Source organism: Leopardus geoffroyi, chromosome B2 (assembly GCF_018350155.1).
Source record: "Leopardus geoffroyi isolate Oge1 chromosome B2, O.geoffroyi_Oge1_pat1.0, whole genome shotgun sequence".
Classification (NCBI taxonomy): domain Eukaryota; kingdom Metazoa; phylum Chordata; class Mammalia; order Carnivora; family Felidae; genus Leopardus; species Leopardus geoffroyi.
In genome coordinates this window covers 118,918,136-118,945,282 of record NC_059332.1, presented here as the reverse complement: position 1 = coordinate 118,945,282, position 27,147 = coordinate 118,918,136, and the positions used below count along the sequence as shown (strand labels likewise).

Here is a 27,147-nt window from a genome sequence, read left to right as displayed (position 1 = left end):
CATTTGGCTTTAGAAAGCTGTATAAACAGTGCCAGCAACACAGTAGATACATCTAAAGTTTCTTGAATGAAACCTATGTTAAAATTTGGAAACAGGGTATTTCTGAAACTACAATTTTAAAATACTGAGCTTCTAGGGGCCCCTGGGTGGCTCAGTCAGTTAAGTGCCCGACTTCGGGTCAGGTCATGATCTCGCGGTTTGTGAGGTCGAGTCCCATGTCGGGCTCTATGCTGACAGCTCGAAGCCTGGATCCTGCTTCAGATTCTGTGTCCCCCTCTCTCTCTGTCCCTCCCCTGCTCATGCTCTGTCTCTCTCTGTCTCTCTCTCTCTCAATAATAAATAAGTTTTAAAAAAATTAAAATACTGAGCTTCTATTATACATACTAGTAAACCACTGGAAGGATAGAAAGAAGGAACATAAGTGATGCACAAAATTTTGTTTTCAAGGAGTTTATAATTTCTTTAATTTATAGATGGAATAAATCTAATAAATGGCGTAAGAGCTAAAAGAGCACTCTAAGGTTCCCAGAAGGATAATGACTAGAGTATCTTGACAGTTTACTTTGTTATAGTTCCTGGGCTCAATGCTCACACACATTGTTTCATTTACTTCTAGAAACAATGCTTGAGTGACAGAATGGTGGTGACATTACCTAAGGCAGGGAACTTAGGAGAAAAATGTAGCAGGATAGGTGTGAGAAATTATGCAACTGTTTTTGGCTGGAGTTACTGGATGAGAGCCAGCAAGCAGGCATTTGAAGTCTTGTGCCAGAAACTCAGCAAGAAGTCAGACCTACCGGCCTACTTGAAATTCTTGGTTGAGAATATGACTTTTACAACCATGAAAAGAGGAGATTGCCTAAAGGAAAGATATTTAGACAAGGTTTGGTGGAATGCTATGTGCAAGAAAGAAGAAAGTCAGCCAAGAATGCAGATAAAGAGAAAAGTCATAAAAATGGGGATATCAATGCCATCACGGAAGCATGGGGAGAGAATAATTCAAGATGAGAACAGAACAATATCCACATATTGTTGTTATGGAGACACAGCAGGAGGACAGAGGAGAAGGAAAGATTTTCAAGGAGATGACTTCAGGAGAGTGAAAACAAGCAAGGGAACAGGGAATGAATGGGTGAGTGGTGAGAAAACCGGGGCAGTGGATGGAGCTCCCCTTCCCCAAACATTTGAGAGAGTAATCAAATCAAGGAAAGCTTTATTTTTCAGAACAGGGAAGATCTTAACATATAAAAAAAAAAAAAGCAAAGAGAAAAAAGGTAAAAGAGACCGTCTTTAGGACTAAAGAAAACTAGATAAAAGCAACAGTCCAACAAAGAATATGACATACAGTGATCTTTGATTTTTTACACTGTGGTCTTAAAAATATTCACGCAATAAAATGGTGATTTGGGATGGGATTATAATCGTGCTAAAATCAATGCTGCAAAGTGTTTTGCCACAAGATGCCAACTTTTTAGGATGGATCAGATATTAACTTGTTTTTCAAATTTCTTAGGCAAAATAGTATTCAAAATATTAACGTGGCATTGGAGCTGTCACAAGGGCCAAAGTGAATGCAATCACTTAAAACTTTACACTCAAAAAGCAACACCAATGTAAATGGGGAGTCATACACTTAACATTTATCACAAAGCTACAAAGACTGAAATTAAAAGCTGTACTTACAATACAAATTATTTTATACGTCCTAACAGTGCTCCTCTTGACAGGTTCTTCCATTGATAGAGTCTGCGTAGACTCCATTTGCCGTATAAACCTGTTTTACTAGAAGACAGTAGTACTCCTTCCTTTTTCTAGTCCAGCAAAGAGAAACTGAATGAGTTACACAGCTGTGAGTAACTTCAATGTTTTGGAAGGTCACAGCTCGTTAATGATTGGACAATCAAAAGGGAGGAAAAAGGCTGTAATGACAATAGTGTCATGAGATGAAAGTCCTCTTCCAGGACATTGTAGACAAATACTAGATATTAATAAAAGTATATGTAACAATAATAATAATCAAATTTTAATACAATTTGATCATTTGTTTTCTTCAAAAATAACCCAAAACAAATGGTTTTGTTATAGAAATTCCAGGGAGTTTCTACATTTGTAATACACTTCATTTCACAGTTGAAAGTCAACATACTAAAAATGTGCTTTAACCATATAGGAATCCCATAACTCTGTTGAATTTATATAAAGTACTTAATTATAAAAGAATTATGTCTTCTGTTTTAAAGGGTTCACGGTTTGAAATGTTTTCATACGTATTATCTCATATCAAACTTAACAACATCCCTTATAAACATTTTATTCCTATTTTGTAGTTGAGTCAAATAAAGGTCTGATTATTCAAAGTCAGGTCTGTGACCTACTTGTCCCAAGTCACATATTTACCAGATTCCAGAAGTAGAACTGAAACCGAAGTCTTCTACTCCCCAAATTCAAGTTAACTTTCACTGAGCAATTAAACTCGCTCTTTTCTTCTTTACATAGACCAGAGCATCCTCATACACGCACTTCATGCTGAGAAGGGGAGTACAGGTTTATGATGAAAGAAATAAATTAACAGCAATGTAGCCAGAGAGTTATGGTAAATGGTGGGCATAAGCTCTTCCAGCTTAAATGACCCTAAGGCAGTAATTCTCAAAATGTGATTCCCTGGAACACTAGTCCTATGAAAACCTCCTTGGTTACATAAAGCTTTAGAACTCTTTTCTAATGTAAAGATTATTAAAAAAAAATCCTGTAGGCTCAGTATAGTCTTTGGAAAACACTAAACTATTACAATCTTAAAAGCGGTGAAAAGAAATAGGAAAAGAATCTATCCCAATATACAATGACTTATAAATATGAATATTATTTCTGAAAGTCATGTCAAAATCCCTTTTTCTACTATTGGAGCCCATGCCCTTAAGGAAAACTGCAGAATAAGAGCCATGTTTCCTTTTAAGGGTTTGTGCTGTTCTTTCTCAGCTCAGGATACCCCCCCCCCACCAACTTTACCTTCATGCCTAACCAGTGGAAGTACCCGCATGAGTTGCTGACACAGAAGAAATGAGTTTTAGAAGAAGATGCCATAGAGATAACCTAAACCTAAATCAAAGTCCAAAGCCTTCTTTACATGGACAGCAAAGAAGTAAACAAAAACACGTTTGGATGCCTTTGGCAAAAGGTTCTCTGCACAGGATAGACTTAGAAATACCCCAAGAAGTTTTTTTTTTTCAATTTTCGTTTTTATTTTTTAAATCCTGAAGCCCAGTCCACTTCAACTGAGTTAGAATCTTCTGGATTTGGGGCTAAAATATCCCTCCAAGCCATTTTATATGTAACCAAGTTCAGTGTAAACACTTCGTTTTGAGCAGCACATGCACTTTTGAATTCTCTTTTGCAAATATTTACTACGGATTCTACTTAAACTTTAGGTTTAAGGTAAGACTAGAGGACCTCTAGAGCTTGACTACTTGCCCAAGATCACCTTGGTTAGTGCTATCTCAGAAGTCAGATTCTGCCTGGTGTGGAAATTGCCGCTTCAGGGGGTACTGTTGTCATCATTGCTGTTGTAGCAAACAGATTGTAAGAAAGTAAAATCCAGTCTACACCACAATTTGTATCAAAATTAGGAGATTCCTAGGAATTATGGCTTTTATCTAGTTTTCTGACATATAGCTTCAATTTTTCTATTTGCACTTAAGACAATCTATCTAGTCTGCCTTGACTCTCATTAACGGTGCTCTTACTTTTACCTTCCTCTCTGTGATGGTAGTTTTGCACATCAGTTTGGCTAAGCTACGGTACCCAGTTATTTAACCAAAAGCTAATCGAGGATATTGCCATGATGGTTTTTTTTGTAAAGGTGGTAATATCTACAATCCTTTTCTTTTAATGAAAGAGGATTACCCTTAATAGTGTTGGTGGCTTTCCATCCAGTTTCAGACTAAAAGAACAAGAAATTTTGCCTGAAGATTACACCATCAGCCCAAGTTTCCAGCCTGTCAGCCTGCCCTGCCCTGTAAGTTTCAGACTTGCTAGCCCCCACAATCAAGTGAGTCAATTCCTTTCTCTCTCTCTCTTCTCTCTCTCTCTCTCTCTCTCTCTCTGTGTGTGTGTGTGTGTGTGTGTGTGTGTCTTTCTCTGTCCATCTCCCTCTCCTCTCCCTCTCCCCCTCCCCCCCACCTCCACCTTGTTCTGTTTCTCTGGAGAATCTTTTTTTTTTTTTTTAATTTTTTTTTCAACGTTTATTTTTTTTTGGGACAGAGAGAGACAGAGCATGAACGGGAGAGGGGCAGAGAGAGAGGGAGACACAGAATCAGAAATGGGCTCCAGGTTCTGAGCCATCAGCCCAGAGCCCGACGCGGGGCTCGAACTCACGGACCGCGAGATCATGACCTGGCTGAAGTCGGACACTTAACCGACTGCGCCACCCAGGCGCCCCTCTCTGGAGAATCTTGACTGATACATCCTTTGAACATCTCACATTTTTCCTTCTTTTTAAGACTTTACCTTATTTTAAACTCCCTTCCTTATTTGGCCCTCCAGGATCTATTATCTTGGTTTTTGTCTTCTTGATTTCTAACTCTTTGTCTTGGTATTTTCTATAATAATTTGTATACCTTGACTCCAGAAGGCTTACCTGGTACTGATACCCTAGTTGCACTCAAATGCTCCTTGCTGGTACTCTCCATGATGTCACTTGATTCTATACCAACTTTGTTCACCAGAATACCACCGACTCTGGCTCTGTCTTTTTGTTACTATATTCATTATCTCTCCCCACTGCCCAAACTTCCTTCCTCTCTGCTTCTACCCTCATCCTCTATCTTCTTTCAACCCTGAGAATACAAAAACACCAGATAAGAAAGTCAAGTGGCCTCTGATAAAGTCTTGCCTGTCTCACTTACTGGTTGACTCTTAACACCAAATTCTACATTTTAAGGTGATCTCAAATTATCTCAAAATTACTAAATTAATGGAAAAATATCTTAGTCCTTCAGATCCTCATGTGAGTAAACTTCAGGGAATTTACCTGAGACACACGCAGGAGTAGTAGAGATGTTAGATTGTCCAGTCTCTAGTAATATTTTCTGCTATTAGCGATCCCCCTAAATGAACCCTAACCCCAACCTTTTTTGAGTGTCTCAAGTCTTAAAACTTATTCCCAACAGGGGCACCTGGGTGGCTCAGTTGGTTAAGCATCCAACTATGGCTCAGGTCATCATCTCACTGTTCATGAATTTGAGCCCCATGTCAGGCTCTGTGCTGATAGCTCAGAGCCTGGAGCCTGCCTCGGACTCTGTGCCTCCCTCTCTCTCTCCCCGCCCCCACTCATGCTCTGTCTCTGTCTCTGTCTCTCTCTCAGAAATAAATAAACATTAAAAAGAAAAACTTATTCCTAACAGTTCACCTGAGCATTGGACTCTGGACAAATCCACACCTTCCATGCAACTTAGACTTTGGAATACACTGTACAGTCACCTGGATCTGATCCTATTACTCTCTAAGTTACTTGAACCTTGTAAGCCACTGTATTCTTTACCCCTGTAAAAACTAGAACAATCTGCACCTTCTAGGTTCTCTGAAAGCTTCACTGTGCAGACTGTAATACTTAATGGCCTAGAACACTTATGCTCTCAAAGGCAGCGATCATTACATCTCCTACCAATCATAAATATTTCTCACACTCTACAAGGTCCTTGTGCCCACAGATTACTGAGAACTTTTCTAAAATCAAAGAAAAAAACAGCAAGTATGCTGCTGTCTTGGGACGGCCCCGAGGGCATGCCAACATCAACTTCCTTAAGGCTCATAAACCTGTCCTTCCTGGTTCCAGCACTAGAGCTTTGGTGGTAGTTGGACAAGCCAGACTGGGAAGGCCCAGAGAAACTGGATACACTGAGGGAGGTGGTGAAGTTGAGGCAGATACTGGGCTCAGGCCCAGCAGTAGGAAGGAGTCCGTCAAAGTTGAAAGACTTCAAATAACACAATAACAGGGGGGCAGGTGGCCAACTTCAAGGAGGGCCTATTTTAAGGAAAAGGCAAAAAAACCTACAGAGAGGTTGATGAGCATGCCTAGCAAGCGAAAAGCTACCCTGATAGGCAGTTCCTTAGTATAGGAAAGGCAGATGCTAGTCTTTGGCCAGTGAAGATCCCATATTGGAGCTTATTCCAGGACTGGCAGTCCAGGTGGGACTGGTGTTAGCAATGCTGAACCAGGGCTGGAAGGCAACATTTTACCTGAAGGTCAAAAGCTCAGTGTGGGCCTCAGGACCCAAGTTCTCAAAACTGAAATATAAGTAAATAAATAAAGTGTCTGGGTTACTAGACATCTAAACGATGACTATAATAAAGTAAAATCAATTCCCATAGCTTGAGATCAATATTTTGCAGTACTATGTGTGTGAAATGACATTTTCCAACATAAAACACATAAAATCTCATTGCCAATAAACACAGTTGAACATTTATAATCAACTTAGAGATAGGGAACAGTAATTTTGAACCTCAGGTAAGTAAAACATTTTCTCTATAATTATTGTGTTTTGAATTTTATCAATAAAAAATTGCAAAAATTTATTTAACTTAGTATATAAATATGCACACATCTCTGATTTTATATACATAACTACATAATACCTTTAGTTTTGCTTTTTGGCTCACAATGTTTAAAATATTTACTAACTGGACCTTTACAGTATTGCTAATCCCTAATCTACCCCTAAATTCTCCCAAGTTTCAAAGACTGCCACTTACTTACCCAGCCACTAACGTACTTACCCAGAGAAACATTCACCAGCCTGTCATTTGAACCACCAATTACCACCTCTTGTGATTCAGAAGTCAGGAAGCTGGTCTGATGCCTCCTAAAGCATTGCAATTATTTTCTACTGAATAATCAACATTTCTAAGGTCGTCTCTAGGTCCTGGAACACTATTTCTCTTACTTTGCCTCAAATGCAGAAATATGGCCCAGTAATGTCAGAATTCTAAGACTCTTTTCTATTCACTTCAAAACTCAGAAATAATTTTACTTCCAAAAATTTTCCAAGCTTTAGTAGGCTCTTCGTGTTTTCAATGTTCTCAAGTGGACCTCATTTGAGACTGAAGTTCTATAGACATCTCCAGAAAGATATCCTAAAACTAGAGGGCTATCATGCTACCTGAGTTCTCCAAGGCTATCCAAGGTCTATGAACGTACAGGCTGTGGGTTTGTTCTACTTCTCTGAAGCCTGGAAGGAATTGAATTATTTCCCAAAACTCCGGAATCTCTCTGGCATGTCAGCTCCATGCAGGCAGGAACAAGTTCAGTTTTGGCTTGCCATTTGGTCCATTATCTGTCACAATGGCCAGCATCTAGAAGACATTCAATAGACACTTGTTAAGTAAATCATTAATGGTTTCAGAAACAACCTGGGAGGTCTAAGCCCACTCTCATAAATGTCTAATAAACCAAATTATAATAAATTACGATAACTTTATTAGATATAACTTTGTATGTGATCCACATCTTTTCCTACATCTATAGCATTTCAGAAATAGCTATCACTTCGGAGGTAAGACTTGCCCATGAAATAAAAGCCCTTTGGATGCTTTCATTTAATTCAGAGTAACAAATAACAACTGAGCACCATCAAGCCCTAGATTTTATGCCAGGTGATGCAAGAATGTTTAGCATCTACTCTAAAGATCTTCTGTCTGGCAGAAGAGACATTTTTAACCATAATACAGTGTGATATGTGCTATCTTAGTTGCATTAATGAAGTGCTACGGGAATGGAGGAGGAAATAATTGAAATTTTCTCAGAGACAGGGTGCCTGCGTGACTCAGTTGATTAAGCATCAGACTTTAGCTCAGGTCATGATCTCACGGTTTGTGGGTGTGAGCCCCGTGTCGGACTCTGTGCTGACAGCTCAGAGCCTGGAGTCTGCTTCAGATTCTGTGTCTCCCTCTCTCTCTCTGACCCTCCTTTGCTCACACTCTGTCTCTCTCTGTCTCTCAAAAATAAATAAAAATGTTAAATTTTTTTAAAAATTTCCTCAGAGAATTCAGAAGGTATCAACATTAGTTTGCTAGGACTGCCATGACAAAATACCCCAGATTGGGTGGCTTAAACTACAGAAATTTATTTTCTCACAAGTCTGGAAGCTGGAAGTCCAAGATCAAGTTGATGCAGAGCTGGCTTCTCCTAAGGCCCCTCTCCATGGCTTACAGATGACCACCTTCTCTCTATGACTTTGCATGGCTGGCTCTCTGTGCATGCACCTGTCTGATGTCTCTGTCTGCATCCCAATCTTCTCTCCTTCAAAGGACACTAGCCATATCGGTTAGGGCCTACCCTATTGACCTCATTTTAACTCAATTACCTTTTTAAAGACTCTGTTTCCAAATACAGTCCTATTCTACAGTACTGGGACTTCAACATATGAATTTTAGGGAAACAAATAATGCCATAACTTAAGAGGTAACATTTCTAATAAACATTATCTGACTTAAAAAGTAACTCAAGCACTATTGCTGAGTAGCAGGATCATAAGTCCCATCACCCATGCCATTTATGTTTAGAGAACAGTCTTTGCCCAGGTTTTGTGCACCTGCATGTGTAGGCTTCAAGGGAAGGCCAGTGAGCCACTTGAAATCATGCACAAACTTGAATTTGTGAATATGTGTATGCATATGGATATGTGTGTATTTGCTTTCTCTATAGCTTACATCAGGCAAAGAGCTAAACCTTGTAGAAAACACTTTAAAGGAGATAACAGGACCAACATGGCATGAGAAATGAGACAAAACCAAATTGAAGGACATTCTGCAAAACTATTTACCTGGAATATTCAAAAATGTCAATTTTATGAGGTGGGGACAGGGAGGGGTTACAGAACTGTAATTTGAAAGGCGGCTACAGAAATCTAACAACTAAATGCAAGATGAGATCCCTGATTGGATCCTGGAAGAATAAAATGGAAAAAAAAAAAAGGTCATTGGAGGACAGTATGGAGACAATGGAGGAAATGTGAGTATGGATGCATTCCAGGTAATAGTATTATATTGATGTATAATTTCCTGAGTGTGATGAGTGTATTGTGGCTAGAAAATTTGGGTCCTACATGCATGACTTTCAGAAGGCACATGGTGAAATATTTCAGGTTGAAGTTATGATGTCTGTAAATAATTCTCAAATAGTTCACAGAGAGATAATTAGATTGGTGGAGAGAGGGAGAGGGGCAGAGAAAAGTGAGAGAGAGGAAGAGACCGATAAATAGTAAATGTGGTAAAATGTTTAAAATATGTGTTGATTGAAAAATTCTTCACATTTTCTCCATGTTTTAAATTTTTCAAAATAAAAGTTTCAGGGAAAAGGAATAGTTTTTTTTTTTTTTTAATTTTTTTTTTCAACGTTTATTTATTTTTGGGACAGAGGGAGACAGAGCATGAACAGGGGACGGGCAGAGAGAGAGGGAGACACAGAATCGGAAACAGGCTCCAGGCTCTGAGCCATCAGCCCCGAGCCTGACACGGGGGCTCGAACTCACGGATCGCGAGATCGTGACCTGGCTGAAGTCGGACGCTTAACCGACTGCGCCACCCAGGCGCCCCAAGGAATAGTTTTTTGAGGAAGCTAACGGAGGATCTGCTCTCCAAACGAGGGAGTATATTGAGGAAGAGGAAGTCATGAAGCTGAGCACACGGAAGATGTCATGTAGGAGAAGGCGAAAGAGAATCACCAGGATGCTATCTGTCCCCTCCCCCAACACACACACATACACAGTAGTCGTGTGGCAGGTATGACAACAGCCAATCCAGACAGGCAGAGGATCCAGGAGGATGTCCCTAACAGGAAGATGAAGTTTTTTTGTCTAGTTCCTGAGAGGAGATTTACATCTCAGGCAGAGGTTTCTGGATGAATTAGCAATAGTCACATCCAAAACTAAGCAAAGAAGAAAACCAAAAAAAAAAAAAAAAATCCCCACAAGACAATTATTAACTCCAAATACAAAACAAAAAATGGTACAGAAAAGGAAAATGCAATCACAATGCACTGTGTTGCTGAGTTGTAAATAATAGCTACAGAGTCAGAACAGTATGAATGGTCTGCAATTATCTACACAACAAATTCTGATATATGAGTAGGTTGGAGAAGGAGGAAATGTGAGTTGTGTCCAAGAACACTAAATGTTTGTCTTTCATGGTAACAAGTTGAAATATAATATCTAAAACTGAAACAGCAAGAAATAGTTGCAATGAAGCATGATATTTAGAAAAAGAATTGCAAGTGACTAACTTCTGAGAAAGGGAAGTTAAAGATGAGGAGGAGCTTGGTTGAAAACTTATTTTTTTAACATAAGCTTTGGAGAATTTTTCATTTTTTTAAATATTTACAGATAGTATTTTGAAAAATAATAACAGCAAAAAGGAGTTAAGAATTAGGGGCGCCTGGGTGGCGCAGTCGGTTAAGCGTCCGACTTCAGCCAGGTCACGATCTCGCGGTCCGTGAGTTCGAGCCCCGTGTCGGGCTCTGGGCTGATGGCTCAGAGCCTGGAGCCTGTTTCCAATTCTGTGTCTCCCTCTCTCTCTGCCCCTCCCCCGTTCATGCTCTGTCTCTCTCTGTCCCAAAAATAAATAAATGTTGAAAAAAAAATTAAAAAAAAAAAGAATTATATTAATAGTATTATAAATTGATTTCATGGTGTTTAACCAGAAAATTAAAGTTTTTAATTCTGGACAACACAATGAACACTACTAGCATGAGTCAAAGTACTGTTTGAATCAAATCATCTCTATACAAATAAAATGACCCAGGAAAAATGACGTTTTTACATGGCAAAAATAAATGATAAAAATCAAAATCCTTTAGGCTGTGAAATCTGTGTAGTATGATTTAGGAAATGATACATTTGGAGTTAAAAATCCATTCTTTCAAAAGAAAGAAAAAAGAAGTCGCTGGGATTGGAGAAATTTAAACTGTGAGTCTGTAGGAAAGGAAAAGCCAAAGAAGGATCTAAAGTCAAAGAGTTACATGATGGAAGATGTGCTTTCAGAATATTTACCTGGATCTGGAGAATAGAGTAGACTGGAATGGGGAGAGATGAAAATAGAGGCACCTCGTAGGTATGGCTGTCGCATTCCTAGAGCGAAGTGACAAGCTCAGTGAAACCAATGGAAACAGGGAGGTGTTGGGTTTGAGAAATATGACAGCAGCACCTCTGAACTTAGAGACCAACTCTAAACTAGTAGAAGAGGGATGCCCTTAGCAGAGAGGGGCACCAGAAATGTCTAGTGTTCTAGAAAGATGACAAGTTAGGTTTTGGACCTAATAAGGTTGAATTCTTTAGGGAAAATACATCTTCAGCATCGAAAGTGAAGAGACTACCTTCTAGGAAAGAAGTCTCTACTCTATTTTTATAAGTATCACTTTAAAATAAATAGTCAATCTCTTCTATCTCTTTAGGTAGCCAATATTGACAGTTAGGCATTTAGATTAGTTTTCTGTGGCTGCTGTAGCAAATTGCCACAAACTTAGTGGCTTAGTACAACACAAATTTATTTTAAAGTTCTGTTTGTTACAAGTGTGATACAGGTCTCACTGGGCTAAAACCAAAGTGTCAACAGAGCTGGGTTCCCTTCTGGAGGCTCTCAGGGGAGAATCGGGTTCATTAACTTTTCTAGCTTCTGGAAGCCACTCACAGTCCTTGGCTAATGGTTCCCTTTCTGCATATTCTAAGCCAGAAATCTCACATCGCTTTGACTATTCTTTCTTAGTCACATCTTCTGATTCTCCAACTCCCTCTTCTACTTTTAAGGATCCTTTTGATTACATTGGATCTATTCAGATAATCCAGGGTAATCCCCCTTGTTTATGGTCAGGTGATTAGCAATCTTAATTCCATATGCAACTTTAATTCCCCCGTGCCATGAAATCTAACATCTTTTCAGGCTCTGGGGATTGGGACGTGGAAATCCTTGGGGGGCAATTATTTTGCCCATCAGAGGCAAAAATACTTCCATACTTTCTCCTGATACATGCGAACACATGTCTATACAGATAGACAGTGGTTGATGTTTTCTTTCTTCCCTTCCTCCCTTCTTCTCTTCCTCTCTCCTTCCCTTCTTCCTTCCTCCCCTCCCAGGCTTTCTCCCTTCTCTCCTCCCTTCTTTCCTTCCCAAGAGAAGTGGAATTGTGGTGTGTGTGGTTAAAAAGAGCAGTCATCAAGATTATCCTCACTTTTGACACCCATTCCAAGTTTGGGAGTCCCTAAGACAACACTTAGGTTTGATAATTTTCTAGAAAGACTCATGTTATACCCATGGGTATGGTTTATTATAACTAAAAGATACAGATGGAGATCAGCCAAGGGAAAAAGGCACATAGCACAGGGTCCAGGGAAGTTCCAGTTGTTCTCCTCCCATGAAGTTGTGGACAGCATTACTTTCCTGGCATCAATACATGACAACATACATGAAACATTACCGACCAGTAAAGTTTGCTTGAGCCCCGTGTCCAGAGATTATTGGGGATCCATCATGCAGGTATGGCTGACACCCATGTAGCCAAACTCAACCTCCAGTGCCTCCAGAGGTTGACCTCATGAGCCAACCTTCCTCACTCCAAATCACACTGTCAGACTGTTTGGGGTAACCCAAGGGCCCCAGGAAAACCAAAACACTTCTATCAGGCATGACATTCAAAGGGATTAAACATTATCCTTCAGAATTCAAGGGCAAAGGCCAGATCTCTTTTTGGTCAAAGTTAAATTCTTTTCCTATTGAGGATCATATAATCCTCATTACTGTACAATGTCTTCTGTCCCCACTCCTGCATTACATCACAAAAACCTACACTGAGATGGTTAGATGATGTTCCTTTATAAGATTTCCCAGAACAGCTCTCCAGTGATATCCTTCCCGTCTTATAACAACAGGATAATTTCCTCTTTAACTATCCATGCATTAAGCAAAGATTCAATGTCTCCACCAAAGGTCTCATCCATGAGATAAGGATTTGCTCCCACCTTTCTTTTTTAAGTTTATTTATTTATTTTGAGAGAGACAGAGACAGTATGAATGGTGGAGGGTCACAGAGAGAGGGAGACAGAGAATCCCTAGCAGGGATTCCGCACTGACAGTGCAGAGCCAGATACAGGCTCCAACCCACAAAACTGTGAGATCGTGACCCGATCGAAAACCAAGATCTGGACACTTAACCGACTGAGTTACCCAAGCACCTCTCCCATCTTTTAAATTTATATTATAGTTTTCCTACACAACTTTAACGCTGCTAATGGTCCCAGCCATCTTGGAGTGAAGGAGTTCTAAAAAGTGCATAAATTCCCAAGAGCTACTGATGCTTGATAGCTTAACCGTATGCCTGATGCTAGACTGAATCCTTTAAACACATTCATTTTTCTTACCCACAGGACTTAGGTGTTTTGCAGATAGTAAAATTGAAGCTTCAAGAAATTAAGGGGTTTGCTACTTGTTTAGTTAAGTGGGATGTGTCAGGATGTGAACGTAGGCTATCTAATGCCAGAGTCCATTTGTCTTGAGTGAGTGAGTGAGTGTGTGTGTAACTACAAGTATATATGTAGACTCAAGTCACTCAGAAAGATTGACATGGGAGCTTAACAGACTCTTCCAGTCTTCGTGTTATCTCCATTCCATGTGAAAACCCCATCTCTAGCCTTTGCATTGGGGAGACTGTTCTCAGGTTAATTAACTTTACTTCTCGCTCCAGAATCTAGAAAGAACAGGCTTCCAGCATTCCTGGTCTAGCATCCTCTACCCTGCTCCTGTCATCCATGTGCAATGGTTCATTCCCCAGAAGTAGGTCAAAGTTGCCCGCCTCAAAAACCACCAAATGCTGATTCCTCACCAATGGGATTTTTATGGGTAAGCTAATGGGATTTTCATTTCATTGATGACTCCGTGAGATAATTTATCTGATTGGAACCTGGAACCCAGCCTACTCTCCACACCTTCCTTTACAATATCAATAGTCTTTCATTCATCATTTATTCATTCATTCATTTTATGACATTATACTACAATTTGGAATAGAAAACATGACTATACAGATGATGCCTTTATGTTGCTGACAGACTTATGGAGTATTCCTCCTCTCTACTTCCTTCCTCCCAAGGTCCTAAACGACTTCATCTCTACCCTCAACATGTAGGGTTTCCGACTCCCCCTTACATTTGCTATCTCCATTCCTTAGGGAGGTAGGTGTACCCCAGACCCTCAAATCTAGCCCAGTATTTCTTCTAAACCATATGCTTATTATTATTTTTTGTGTTTTTCTCATAATTTATAAACCCAAAGCAGTCATCTCATCAGCTGCTGACTCAGACTCCACACTGTGGCTTTCAGGGCCCTCCAATTCTGAAAGGTGTCTACCCTGGCCTCACTCTCCAGGCTGATCAAACTGTTTATCTTGAGTCCAGCACTAAAAATGATCTGAATGTACCAGCTTTTTTTCAGAGATGTCCTGGCTGTTCTCAGTTCGTTCCAGTCTTGCTGGTCACCTCTATTTTCATTTCTGCCTTTATTTGTTTCCTGACTTAGTGACTGTTCCCAGCACCAAGCCTCCACCTTGAACCAATCTAGTTGCACTGGTTTGACCATTAGCACATTTCCCTAGGTGCAGTTTTACATTTGCACTTCCACTCAGTCTGCTTTGACCTGCTCCCAGTAATTTCCTTCCTGCTGAAGGCTTGGTCATCTTTGAGGAAAACTAAGACAGTTGGTACATTACTCATTCAAGCATACCTCCAGCCAGTCCTTTCCTTGTATGCTTTTTTCCCCCCTTCTAGTGAACGTTTAGTGATTTGACATTTTCTGCTAAGGAAATTACATGCCATTTTATAGAAATTTCAAGCTAAGGATTTAGAGGAATATTTTAATTGAATGGACTGACTCTTGGTTATGGCATACAGAATTAACAAAACCACTCTGTCACTGAGGACTGGTATCATTAAATACTGCTGAAAAAGTAAAAGACCTAAATAAATGGAGAGATCCACTGTGTTTGTGGACTAAAAGACTCAATATTATTTAGGTATCAATTATCCCAAAATCATTCTATAGATTCAATTTAATCCCAATAAAAATTCTAGTTTTTTTTTTTTTTTTTTTTTTTTTTTTTTTGGTCAAATTGAGAAGCTGATTCTAAAATTTATATGGAAATGCAAAGACATAGGGGCGCCTGAGTGGCTCAGTTGGTAAAGCAACCAACTCTTGGTTTCTGCTCCGACCATGATCCCAGGGTCCAGAGATAGAGCCCCGCTTTGGGAGTGCGGGGCACAGAGCCTATATTGAGATTTTCTCTCTCCCTCCTTCTGCCTTTCCCCCACTCACATGCATGTACTCTCTCTCTCTCTCAAAAATAAATAATTAAAAATTTTTTTTAAATTCAGAATGAGAAATGAATAATATATTTGGGGTTCCTGGGTGGCTCAGTCCATTGAGCATCCAACTCTTGATTTAGGTTCAGGTCATGATCCAAGGATCCTGGGTTCCAGGCCCTCCTCTGGCTCCTCGCTGAGCATGAAGCCTGCTTAAGATTCTCTCTCTCTCTCTCTCTCTCTCTCTCTCTCTCTCCCCCTCTTTCTCTTCCCCCCTCTGTCTCTCAACAAAAAAATTAAAAAAGAAATGAGCAAAGGACCTAGAATAACCAAAATAATCTTGAAAAAAATAATAAAACTGGAGAACTTAGGCTACCCTATTTTGGGACTTGCTAATAAGCTACAGCAATTGAGACAATATGATACTGGCATAACAGTTGGAACCCTCACACATTTGTAGTATTAGAATATAAAAATGGTAAAAACCATTTTGGGGAACTGTTTGGCAATTTATTATAAAATTAAACATATACTTCCCATATGACCCCAAAATTGTGTTCCTAGGCATTTACCTAAGAGAAAAGATAACATACGTCTGCTTGAAGACTTGCTCAAGAATGTTTATAGCAACTTTAATCAAATTATTCAAAAACTGAGAATAATCTAAATGCCTCCTAACAGGTGAATTGATAAATAATCTGTAGTATACTACAGATTGACATACATGGATGGTCCTCCAAATATACAGTTATGTGAAAGAAGCTAGGCACAAAAGAATACATACTGTGTGATTCCAGTTATATAAACTTCAAGAACATGCAAATTAATTCATGGTTACATAAGTTAAAACAGTGTTTGGGGGTCTGGCTGCAAAGGTACACCAGGAACTTCCTGGTGTGATAAATATACTCCATCTCTTCACTGAATTGGCAGTTGGACCAGTGTAAACATTTGTCAAGATTCATGGATCTGTACATGCAAAATGTATGTATTTCATTGTTTATAGATTACACATCAAATGAAGAAATTAATATCAGGGGAAACACATGAAGGTATAGGAATAGATGGTCAATTTTTATTCAATGGATGGAACATCAGCAAGCATGTTATAAAAATTAATTTGTATTTGGTTACCAAAAAAATATAATTCTTTCTTGACCATTCTTCCTTTTTAACTATACAAGCCCTGGCCAATATTGAGATTTCAAGCATTTGCTAAGAACACACTCATTTGGAAACAGAGTGAAAGCCTGGAAGTCTGCTAGACAGTAACTGAAAACTGTCTTAAAAGTGTATCTGGGGCCATCTGGGTGGCTCAGTCGGTTAAGGGTCCGACTCTTGATTTCGGGTCAGGTCATGATCTCAAGGTTCTTGACATCAAGTCCTGCATTGGCTGTGCTGACAGGTTGACATTGGGAACCTGCTTGGGATTCTCTCTCCACCCTTCTCCTTGTCTCTGCCCCTCCTCACCCCAAACAAACTTAAGAAAAGGTGCATCTGATCAAAGATAGTCCAAAATAAGATAGTCTGTTTAGCACACAAAAATAACTCTGGTCTGTCCTTCTTATAGCTTGGATATTTTACAAAATTGATTACTGCATTATGGTTCATTAAGTACCTAACATTGTGTCTAGCTCTGAGCAAAGGGTGAACAAATATTTCGTAAATGAAGTACTCCACTACTTATGCACCAAGGTGTTAAATGAAGATAAAGAAGAGACCCTAAATCAGCTTAACCGAGGAGGGCAGGCTTCCAGGAATATGTCAAACTGATGCTTGAAAAAATAAAGTGGTGAGTGAGGGGTACACTCCACAGTGCACTTAGCCACTGATTTGACCATGCCAGTAGATCAGCCTTCCTATTTGCCAACCCTTCTCCACCGCTACCCTCACCAAAGAGGCTAGGTATTCAGTAATAGGTAATAAATAACATTTATTATTTTATATGATTATAACTAAAAATGGTAGATATTATTATTTGATTATTCTAATTAAAAATCAGTAATAATGCGTTCATTTATTTTTTCAACCTTTTTTGAAAGCCTGCTATGTGTCACGCACTGTGCAAGGCACTGAAGTTACCGTACTTGAGAAGGTATGGTCCCTGTCGTCAAGAAAGGTGTGGTTTCAAATCCAGCCTACAGAAAGTCAGCAGGTGACAGACGTCATGTTCACCTAGGTTTCAGGAGGAGCATTTCTCCCTGGCTGCCATTCCCTGGGCTCCAAGCTTTTTTCCTTCCCAGGAGGCAAAAGCATCTGAGCCGGAAGCATCTCCCGCTCCAGCCGGGAGGTGGCGACCTGCAGCCGACGACGCCTCGGGGTACTTATGTTCAAAGCTCCACTTGGGGGCGCTCTCGTCTGGCTCGCAGGCCGCCCTTCTCCACCGGCGGAACATTTGGCTGGGTCTCTGGTTTCTGCAGGTTTCATAATCCGCACGCACCCGGCACTTCCGGGCTTCCGGGCAGACTCGTGCGGTTTGCTGGGCCTCGAAAGGGGAGCCATTCCGCTGAGCGCTAGAGAGAGCGACTCCTGAGAGCCCAGGTTTCTGGCGGGCGTCTCCGTCCTTCTGCCCCTCAATTCCCAGAGCTCGGGTCTAATCCAGGCCGCTCGCTGGGCGTCCTAGGAAGGCAGGGGCGATGGTCCAAATGGAGACGCAACTGCAGAGCATTTTTGAGGACGTGGTGGTGAGTGGAGCCACCAGGGATAAAGGGCAGTGGCCGGGCGAGGGGGACACTCGGTGGCTGACTCAAGGAACCCGGTCCAGGCAACCTGTCCCCTTCCTCTCCTTTGTTGTGACACCGTGCATGTCCGCAAGGGTTTAGGAATCTCCAACAGCTGTCAACTTCAAAGTCGCCTTTGAAATCCACAATACCCTTCGTGACAGACCAGGCCGGGATTGTTATTTTGTGTGTGTCTCTGATTGAGTTGATTTGTCCTATGTTACATTGTAGTGTTTTTCTCGAGGAGGTCCCTCCTTTTTTCTTCTTCTTTTGTTTGTTTTACATCGTTTACTTTTTGTTTTTTACAGAAAACGGAAATTATAGAAGAGGCTTTTCCTGGGTGAGTATATATGCCTTGCAGATTTTTGTGTTTTTACATGAGTGTGTTTTTGTAAGATTTTACTTTGGTTTGTCTTGGAGATATATAAGATCCATAAGATTCTGGTTATGTTGAATTACCGTTTTAGAACTAGTAGCAAATAATCTGACTTTTGTGTTTTAGAATGTTTATGGACACCCCTGAAGATGAAAAAACAAAACTAATTAGCTGTTTGGGGGCCTTCAGACAGTTTTGGGGTGGTCTTTCTCAGGTGAGCACTGCATTTTTACGACATTCAGCTGATGATTTTTGATGCCTTCTTTTTTACATTATTTTGTTGTTGCTGTTAAGGTATTTCTGGAAAGGGAGAAATAAGTTTGTCAATATTTTTTATTTGTATATTCGGGCTTCCATGTGTTTCCATTTGTATTCTTCTAGTGGAGAACCAGTACTGAGAAGTCAAGTTGATAACAGCACAGTGTGAGATGTCTTTAAAAATCTCCCCCATGTTAGATTATATAAAACCATTTTCATCCTATTTTGATTTATTTGGTGCAAGGGAAAAGAGCTGTGGTAGAAGTGTAAAAGATACAAATTTCATTCATTTTCTCAACAAAGGAGCTACAAAGCATTGATACAAAGATACTATGATCAAAGATACTAAAGTAAAGGTACAAAAAAATGCCACAATAAGGATACTATAATAAAGATACTAAGATATTACAATAAAAACAAGGAAAGGAGCAGTAAAACTTAGTAACAAAGAACAGTCACCAGAAAATATGTTCATGAAAAAGACAAAGTGTGTGATCCTTAAAGAGCTGCTGTTCCAGTAGTGTATTATCTTCTCATGGTGCATTATTTGTAGGAAAATGAGAACCGTTCCCATTTAAGCCACTGGTGATAAGACTTGCTGCTCAAACACGGGTTACATAATGGCATATATTCTCTTTTTTTTTTTATTTTATTATTTTTTTTATTAGAGACCCTGAGAGGAGAGGGGCAGAGGGACAGAGGGGGAGAAAGAGACAGAGAGAGTGTCTTAAGCAGGCTCCGTGCTCAGCACACAGCCCGATGCTAAACTTGATTACTTGACCCTGAGATCATGACCTGAGCCAAAATCAAGAGTCGGATGCTCAACTGACTGAGCCACCCAGGCGCCCCGGCATATATTCATTTAAAAAAAAAATGTTTTAATTACTTTCTAATAGGTAATATATTCATATGACTCCAAATGCAAAAGGTACCAAAAAGGGGGACCCTACGAATAGTCTGCCTTCTATCTTTCTTAACTTAATCGCCTACTTTTTCATGTCAGCAGCCAGTATCCCCAGTTTGTTGCCTTCTGGAAGTATTTTACACATGTAGAATCAATTTTTATAAAACATTCATATAATGTGTACACTGTTCGTTAACACCTTTTTTCCTCTTACTATTAAATTCTGAAAGTAATTCTACATTAATCCATTGAAAGTTACTTCTGCCTTTCATACAGTAGCATAATCCATTATATGACTGTACCTTCCTTTACTTAACCAGTCTCCTACTGAGTGACATTTAGGTTATTTCTTAGGTTATTTAAACAATACTAAATGAATAACAATACTTTAAACAGTACTAAAATGAATAATATTCTGCATAGGACACTGTGCAGAATAAATTCCTGAAAGTAGTATTGGTAGGTTAGAGGGTATGTCTATTTATAATTTTTATACAGATTGCCTAATAGCTTTTCCTAAGGGTCATACCAGACAAGGGGAGAATAAGCGTACCTGTTCCCAGCCTCACAGTAGGGTGTTAATGAATGTTTCTTGATGTTTACCAATCTAAAACAGGAGAAATTATATCTCATCATGGTTTATTTTGCATTTCTCTAATATCGAACATCTTTTCAACATATTTTAATTTTTAAATAATTTATTAAACATTTTATGGGTTAAGGATGGCCTGTGTGTTCAAGAAGTTTATATTCTAATGGGGGAGCCAGGAAGAAAATAGATATTTCTTTTTTTTTTTTTTTTAACTTTTTTTTTTTTTGTTTGTTTAATTTATTTTTGAGACAGAGACAGAGCATGAACGGGGGAGGGTCAGAGAGAGGGAGACACAGAATCTGAAACAGGCTCCAGGCTCTGAGCTGTCAGCACAGAGCCCGACGCGGGGCTCGAACTCATGGACTGCGAGATCATGACCTGAGCCGAAGTCGGCCGCTTAACTGACTGAGCCACCCAGGCGCCCCAGAAAATAGATATTTCTAAATCAGCATTATATTTTCAACAATAGAAGTGTGTTTGAGGGACAGTAGTAGTGCAGAAGAGGAGGACATGTAGGTCCCTCTTGAGGGTATCCTAGAAGACAAACTGATATGGGTACTACATTTTGGTATCAGGTTATACAAGTCTAGAAATTTGATATGTCATTGGATTCATAATTAGGCTCTTAGGGATTAGATTTCACACAATTCTCATGAGGCTGATATACTGACTCAGAGTGGATCCCCCCCCCTCCCCCCCCCCCCCCCCCCCAGCCCAGTGACAGGAATGTTTATATCTGCCATTAAGGGCATTGCTTACAATTTCTTACACAGTACACAGTCTTTGTTAGCGCTTTCTACTGACCATGAAAATACTAAAAATCTTACTCCTTCTGGCAGTCTCATGTAATAAAAATAGTGGGAATTTAATCTATAGAATTGTATTGATTTTAAGCTTAATATGACTGAAACACTAAATCTGAATTTTTTCATTTTGTCTTTTTTTTTTAATTGTTTTCATTCATGAATGTTTATAGTGGAGTATTTCATTCGTAGTCTTGATATACTCCCAGGTATTTTTAGCTATTTGTTAGCTATGTATATGGCTATATATAAAATATCACTTTGGACCTAAAATATAATCATTTTTTAATTTTCCAGGAATCTCATGAACAGTGCATCCAGTGGATTGTTAAATTTATTCATGGCCAGCATAGTCCTAAAAGAATTTCTTTTCTTTATGACTGCTTAGCGATGGCAGTGGAGACTGGTCTCCTTCCACCCAGGTATGTTTACTGATAGAGCAATCCAAAGAGTTTTTTTTTTATTAATATTTGGAAATTGATCCAGGTTGTTATAATAGAGTAAAAGAATGAAAAAGGAGGTTAGGCTCAACAAGTAATCCTTCATAAAACGTCAGGTTTTAGTTTCTAGGATATAGTATTCTTAGAATTGTGTACATAAAAGCTCAAAACCAGGCGGGCTTTGCCTTTCAACTCAGGAGCTAGGATCACTTAACTTTTCCTGAACAATGAACTACATGAACACATTGTGACTTAAAACAATAATAATCCTCTTATTAACACTCATGGTTGCAATGATTGACTGAGTTCAGTAGGCAGTTTTTCTCAGGATCTTAAGATTGCAGTCAGATGGTAGCTATGGCTATAGTTATCACAAAGGTTTCCCCATTCATGTCTGGTGGTTGATGCCTGGCTGTCATCTGAGACTCTAGCTGGGGCTATCATCTGGAATCTATACATGCCCTCTCCTCGTGATCTGGACTTTCTCACAGCATGATGGCACCCAACACAAGCATTCAAAAGAAGGCTAGACAGAAGCTACATTACCTTGCCTTGGATGTCATAAGCGCCCCTTTTGCCATAATCTTAGGCCTGCCCAGATTTTAGGGAAGAGAGTGTAGACCCTTCTCCCACCTCTTCATGGGAGTAGTGTCAGTGTCACACTTTAAAAGAGTGTGTGGGATTGAAAATCTTGTTTCAGCCATCTTGGAAAAATACAATCTACCGCAAACTGATAGATGGTAAGCATTTCATCTATAGTTTCTGGTAGATTTCTGTCTAGTAAGAATATACACAATATTATCGTGTTCTGTTTTTTGTTCTGTCTTTCACTTAAGTGAAAAAAATGTAACGTACATAATTTTTTAAAGTACGTTTGAAAAGTAATGTTCCTTTCTCAGAAACGCTATGATAAATACACAGAATACAGACCTTGGCTGTTAGAGAATTTGAAAAATTCTGTTGTGTAACTGGAATGGGTATTCTTATTTTCTAGGATGGTTTGTGAATCCCTGATAAACTCTGACACACTGGAATGGGAAAGAACGCAGCTTTGGGCCTTAACATTTAAACTAGTTCGGAAAATAATTGGGGGAGTGGATTACAAGGTATTTTTTCCTAATTATAAAAAGTAATCACTTTCAGACATGATTGATTTTTAGTGTGTCGGTCTTAATTTCAGATGGAATAAATGAAATGGAAGCATTTATTTTTTGTTGTATTTCCTAAAGGAACTTAAAATTGCTCAGTGTTTCCCATAGCTTCTCTGCTCTCCTCCCAACATTCTTTTTATTTTTAAAATTTTTTTAATTTTTTTTTAATGTTATTTATTTTTGACAGAGAGAGAGACAGAGCATGAGCAGGGGAGGGCCCGAGAGAGAGAGGGAGACACAGAATCTGAAGCAGGCTCCAGGCTCTGAGCTGTCAGCACAGAGCTCGACACGGGGCTCGAACTCACAGACCATGAGATCATGACCTGAGCCGAAGTCAGACTCTCAACCAACTGAGCCACCCAGGCACCCCTCTCCTCCCAGCATTCTTAAAAATTCCAGTCCTAATATATATGATGAGTAGGGAAGTCACCAGCAGACTCTGTTGCCTTTTCATGTCACAGATCTTACAATGTTGCGCCCCTTTCAAATGAAAGAGCACAGAGCAGGGGCATGTGAAACCATGAAGGGATGTAGTCATCAGCTGCTAAAGGGAGCAAGCCCTGTTTCACCTCTGCTTTGACCTCCTTTGACCACATATGCTTCAGCGCTCTTCTCTTGACCCAGAATAACAGCACACACTCTCACTGTGTCTCGTAATACAACTCAGGGTCTCCCTTGCTGCAAACACCATTCTCCTTCATTCAGACTACCTTTGTTATTGTCCTTTTTGAAAGGATTGCCATTGTCTGACCCTAGGCTTTATCTGTATTATCTGTATTTTCTCTAATCAGAAATGACTTAAACTGCTTAATTATTGATCTGAATCATGATTTCATACAAAATTAATTCTAAGAAACTTTTTTCTTTCTTTCTTTCTTTCTTTCTTTCTTTCTTTCTTCCTTTCTTCCTTTCTTCCTTTCTTCCTTTCTTCCTTTCTTCCTTTCTTCCTTTCTTCCTTTCTTCCTTTCTTTCTTTCTTTCTTTCTTTCTTTCTATTTTCTCTTTACTTACACTTCACTTTCCTTAGCAGGTTTACTTGGAGTTTTTGCTTTCTTCACTTGATCTTAGCCAAAAAGCCGAGAAGCGATGGAGTTTTTGATTTCTAATTTGTAGGATGCCTTATAATTTTTTTTCTAATTTCTTTCATGTGTATGTTTTGTCTCTTTTTTGCAAGACTGATCACACAGTTCATACTCAATAAATGCATGTTAAATGAAATTTTTTCTCTATATATCTGATTCTGCTCTGAAATAAGGCAACTAGTAATAGATAGGAGATGACCAATTAACAGAATAGCCTTATTGGATAAGTTTGAGTGATTAGGTATGTGATGGATGAGAAGGGGGAGTAAAGTTAGAATACGACAAAGCGAGTAAGCAGAAGGGATCACCTGCCAGAAAATTTAATATTATGGCCCATGTCTCAGAGTGTTTTCGAGTTCTATTTAAATATATTTTTGTAAGCTCAAATTAAACTTTTTGGACTCTCATAACAATAGAAAGTGTAGTAATGTTGTGAGGGTCCGAAAAACTTAGCAGAGTGTGGACTGATTTTTATTTGTAAGTGACTTTCTTTGTTCATTCATACTGTAGGACATTCTTTAGAATTCTGTTTTGCAACATGACTCTTCTCTTGGGTTAATGTTAGGGACTTAAATGTTAGCTCTGATTCAGAAAAATTGAAAATGTGACATTGAAGGTAACATTTTTTTTTCTGATTATGTGATGTTGAGATTTTTAGGTGTTTTAACTAGCACAGGGGGCACTACTTAGTTTTAACCTATGAGTTTTTTCTTATATCAGGGTGTTCGAGATCTCTTAAAAGTGATTTTGGAGAAAATCTTGACAATTCCCAATACAGTGAGCTCAGCTGTTGTACAGCAGCTTCTAGCAGCAAGAGAGGTAATTTAGGACATGTTTGCAATTCATTGATCATAATCTCAAAAAAGTCTATGTTTATATAGATCTGTGCCTTTAAAATATATGGTAGTTTGTGAACTGTTCCATTTGGGTACTTCTACAAAAATCACTTCTAGTTTTACTGTTTATTATATTTTTATGATATGATTAAAATGTATTTTACTTTTATTGTATTTCTAATGAAAATTTTTATTAAGTCATAGCTTTTAATTATGAAAACAATATAGACTTAAAGTATTTTCAGCTGTTACAAGACCATAGCCTGTGGATCACTGAAAGATCTTTGTGCTTAGTAACTAATGTTGCAAGAGTTGTTACTTTGATCTGTTGCTTTCCTCTTAGAGGCTACCAATATTTAAAGCAAGGTTATTTACTAACATCCATTTCATTGTCCATTAATCTTCATTTTGAGAGATTCTTCACATACAAATGAATTCTTTTATGCTATAGTGTAAGCCCATTAAATCCATAATATCATATCTTTGCTTTTAATATCTTTGTTCTTGTTGCCACTGTTGCATTTAAAGGGCTTATCTGTGGAACTAATCAAGAACAATAACATTGCTCTTTTATTTTTCTTAGGTTATAGCATATATCTTGGAAAGAAATGCCTGTCTATTACCAGCCTATTTTGCAGTCACAGAGATCAGGAAACTATATCCTGAGGGAAAACTTCCACACTGGGTAAATCTGATATTTTCTGTATTTTTAATAGAAATTTTAATCAAAAATAGTTATATTAATCTAATTTTTGTGTGTTTTTTTTTACTTATTTTTTTTAATTTACATCCAAATTAGTTAGCATATAGTGCAACAATGATTTCAAGAGTAGATTCCTTAGTGCCCTTACCCATTTAGCCCATCCCCCCTCCCACAACCCCTCCTGTTATATTAATCTAATTTTTGTGTGCTTATTTTCAAAATGGTCACTTTTATCCTGAGATAAAATGTGCTTTTTTTTATCATTATAATGTATTTGTTTTATTTTTCTGCTATCTTCTTGAGACAGTTTCTATATCATGTGTTAAAATATACCAGCTTCATCAAATAGCTAAGGACATGGTGGTATGATTTGGCTTAATTCAGGGGCAGATGAACTGGGAAGTAATTCTTTGTAAGGAAGTATAAGAGGACTAACTTTTGAGTCATTTTTATATGCTAGGTATTGTATTAAATCTTAACATATTGTCTCATTTTATATAAACGATGGTTATATTCAGAGCAGTCTTGATTTTATTTTTGTACTTGTTTTTGTTTTGTTTTTAGTTACTTGGAAACTTGGTATCAGACTTTGTGGATACCTTCAGGCCCACAGCAAGGATAAACTCCATTTGTGGTAGGATTATAATTTAAAATACACTAAATAATACCTGGTTTTTAGTCAGCTACTGAACAAAATTTGCAGATGTACCTTACACATGTCCTAGTGGTTTGTTATTTTGATAATTCTGTAGAAGCTTAATAATAGCCATTTCCTTGTTTTCAGGTACTTTTTGTGTTGAGTGTAGGGAGGAAAAAACAGGTGTCTGGACTAGGTCTAAGTTTCAGGTGGAATCATTCTAGAAGATGTTTTTCCTGGTGAAAAGAGGGAACTTTTATTAGAGCTAGTAAAGCCCCATGGGATCTCCAGGCAACTAGAAGTCTCAACCAATCTGTCCCTCTGAGGCCATAGTACACAAGACTATCAGGTTCTTTCAGCCCATTCCAATTCCACTTTTGTTCTATACTTCATTTCTTTTGTTTTTCATTTTTTCATGTTTTGTTAGACTCTCGGAATTTTTTTATTTATTTTTTCCTTAGATTGTTCTTTTTGAGAAAAAGAGAGAGAGCAGGGGAGGGGCAGAGAAAGAGAATCTGAAGCAGTCTCCACTATCAGCACTGAGCCTGATGCAGGACTTGATCTCACAACCCTGAGATCATGACCTAAGCTGAAATCAGGAGTAGGACATTTAACTGACTTAGCCACCCAGGCACCCCTCAAAATTTTCTTTTAAAAATAATCATGTGATTTGGCAATTTGTGCAGTGTGCAGCAGTGTTTGGGTATATAGACCATTATTTAGTTGATGACCAAATTTTCAGCACTTCTTGTGAGTCAGGTGCTATTCTAGATTGGAAATACAAAAATAAAGCAAACAGACACTAGACAGATAGTTCTCAGACATCTAGCTTTTGTAACTGAGTGGATATTGGTATCATTTAATGAATTCTAGAAGTGGTGCAGATTTGAGAAGCATGATGAGTTCAACTTAAGATGTGTTAATCTTGAGGTGCCTGTGGGACATCCAAGTGACAATATTCATTAGGCAGTCGGGTATCTGAGTTGATGGTCATATGCTACATCTAAGGCCTCTAGGAACATCATGTGTAAAGTGAATCATGTTGACCCTAGACTAGAGGTCTGTAAACTTTTTCTATAAATGGTGATATAGTAAATATTTTAGGCTTTAGGAGCCATTCAATCTGTTGGAACTACTCAGCTCTGTCATTGTGGTGCAAAAGCATCAGTGTTCCAGTAAGACTTTACAAAAACAGGCGGCAAGCTGCATCTGGCCCACGGATTATAGTTTGCTATCTCAAACCTAGCTACTTGGACAAATGTAACATTTTTGAATTTGGAATGTCTGTACAATTGGTCTTCGACCATCTGG

The 27,147-nt window shown here is 38.8% G+C and overlaps 2 protein-coding genes across 4 annotated transcripts in view; one reads left to right on the top strand and one right to left on the bottom strand.

Moving 5' to 3' along the window:
- ENPP3 (ectonucleotide pyrophosphatase/phosphodiesterase 3) overlaps positions 1-4,734 on the bottom strand; it is a 79,145-nt gene extending 74,411 nt beyond the window's left edge. Inside the window, exon 1 of one of the 2 annotated variants that reach the window (XM_045499635.1) lies at positions 4,634-4,734. Coding sequence is in view for 1 of the 2 variants with exons in the window: in XM_045499633.1 (XP_045355589.1) it covers positions 1,684-1,761 (78 nt within the window). In the remaining variant the exon portion in view is untranslated. Of the gene's footprint in view, positions 1-1,683; positions 1,835-4,633 lie in introns of those variants that run through there. The other variant, XM_045499633.1, reaches the window with a different exon arrangement.
- A 12,965-nt stretch (positions 4,735-17,699) lies between these two features.
- The window catches only part of MED23 (mediator complex subunit 23), a 44,730-nt gene continuing 35,282 nt past the window's right edge, over positions 17,700-27,147 (top strand). Inside the window, exons 1-8 of one of the 2 annotated variants that reach the window (XM_045499630.1) lie at positions 17,700-18,019; positions 18,364-18,395; positions 18,558-18,645; positions 21,286-21,410; positions 22,423-22,534; positions 24,381-24,479; positions 25,080-25,181; positions 25,764-25,833. In XM_045499630.1, coding sequence (XP_045355586.1) covers positions 17,972-18,019; positions 18,364-18,395; positions 18,558-18,645; positions 21,286-21,410; positions 22,423-22,534; positions 24,381-24,479; positions 25,080-25,181; positions 25,764-25,833 — 676 coding nt within the window. In that variant the 5' untranslated portion in view covers positions 17,700-17,971. The remainder of the gene's footprint in view (positions 18,020-18,363; positions 18,396-18,557; positions 18,646-21,285; positions 21,411-22,422; positions 22,535-24,380; positions 24,480-25,079; positions 25,182-25,763; positions 25,834-27,147) is intronic. The other variant, XM_045499629.1, reaches the window with a different exon arrangement.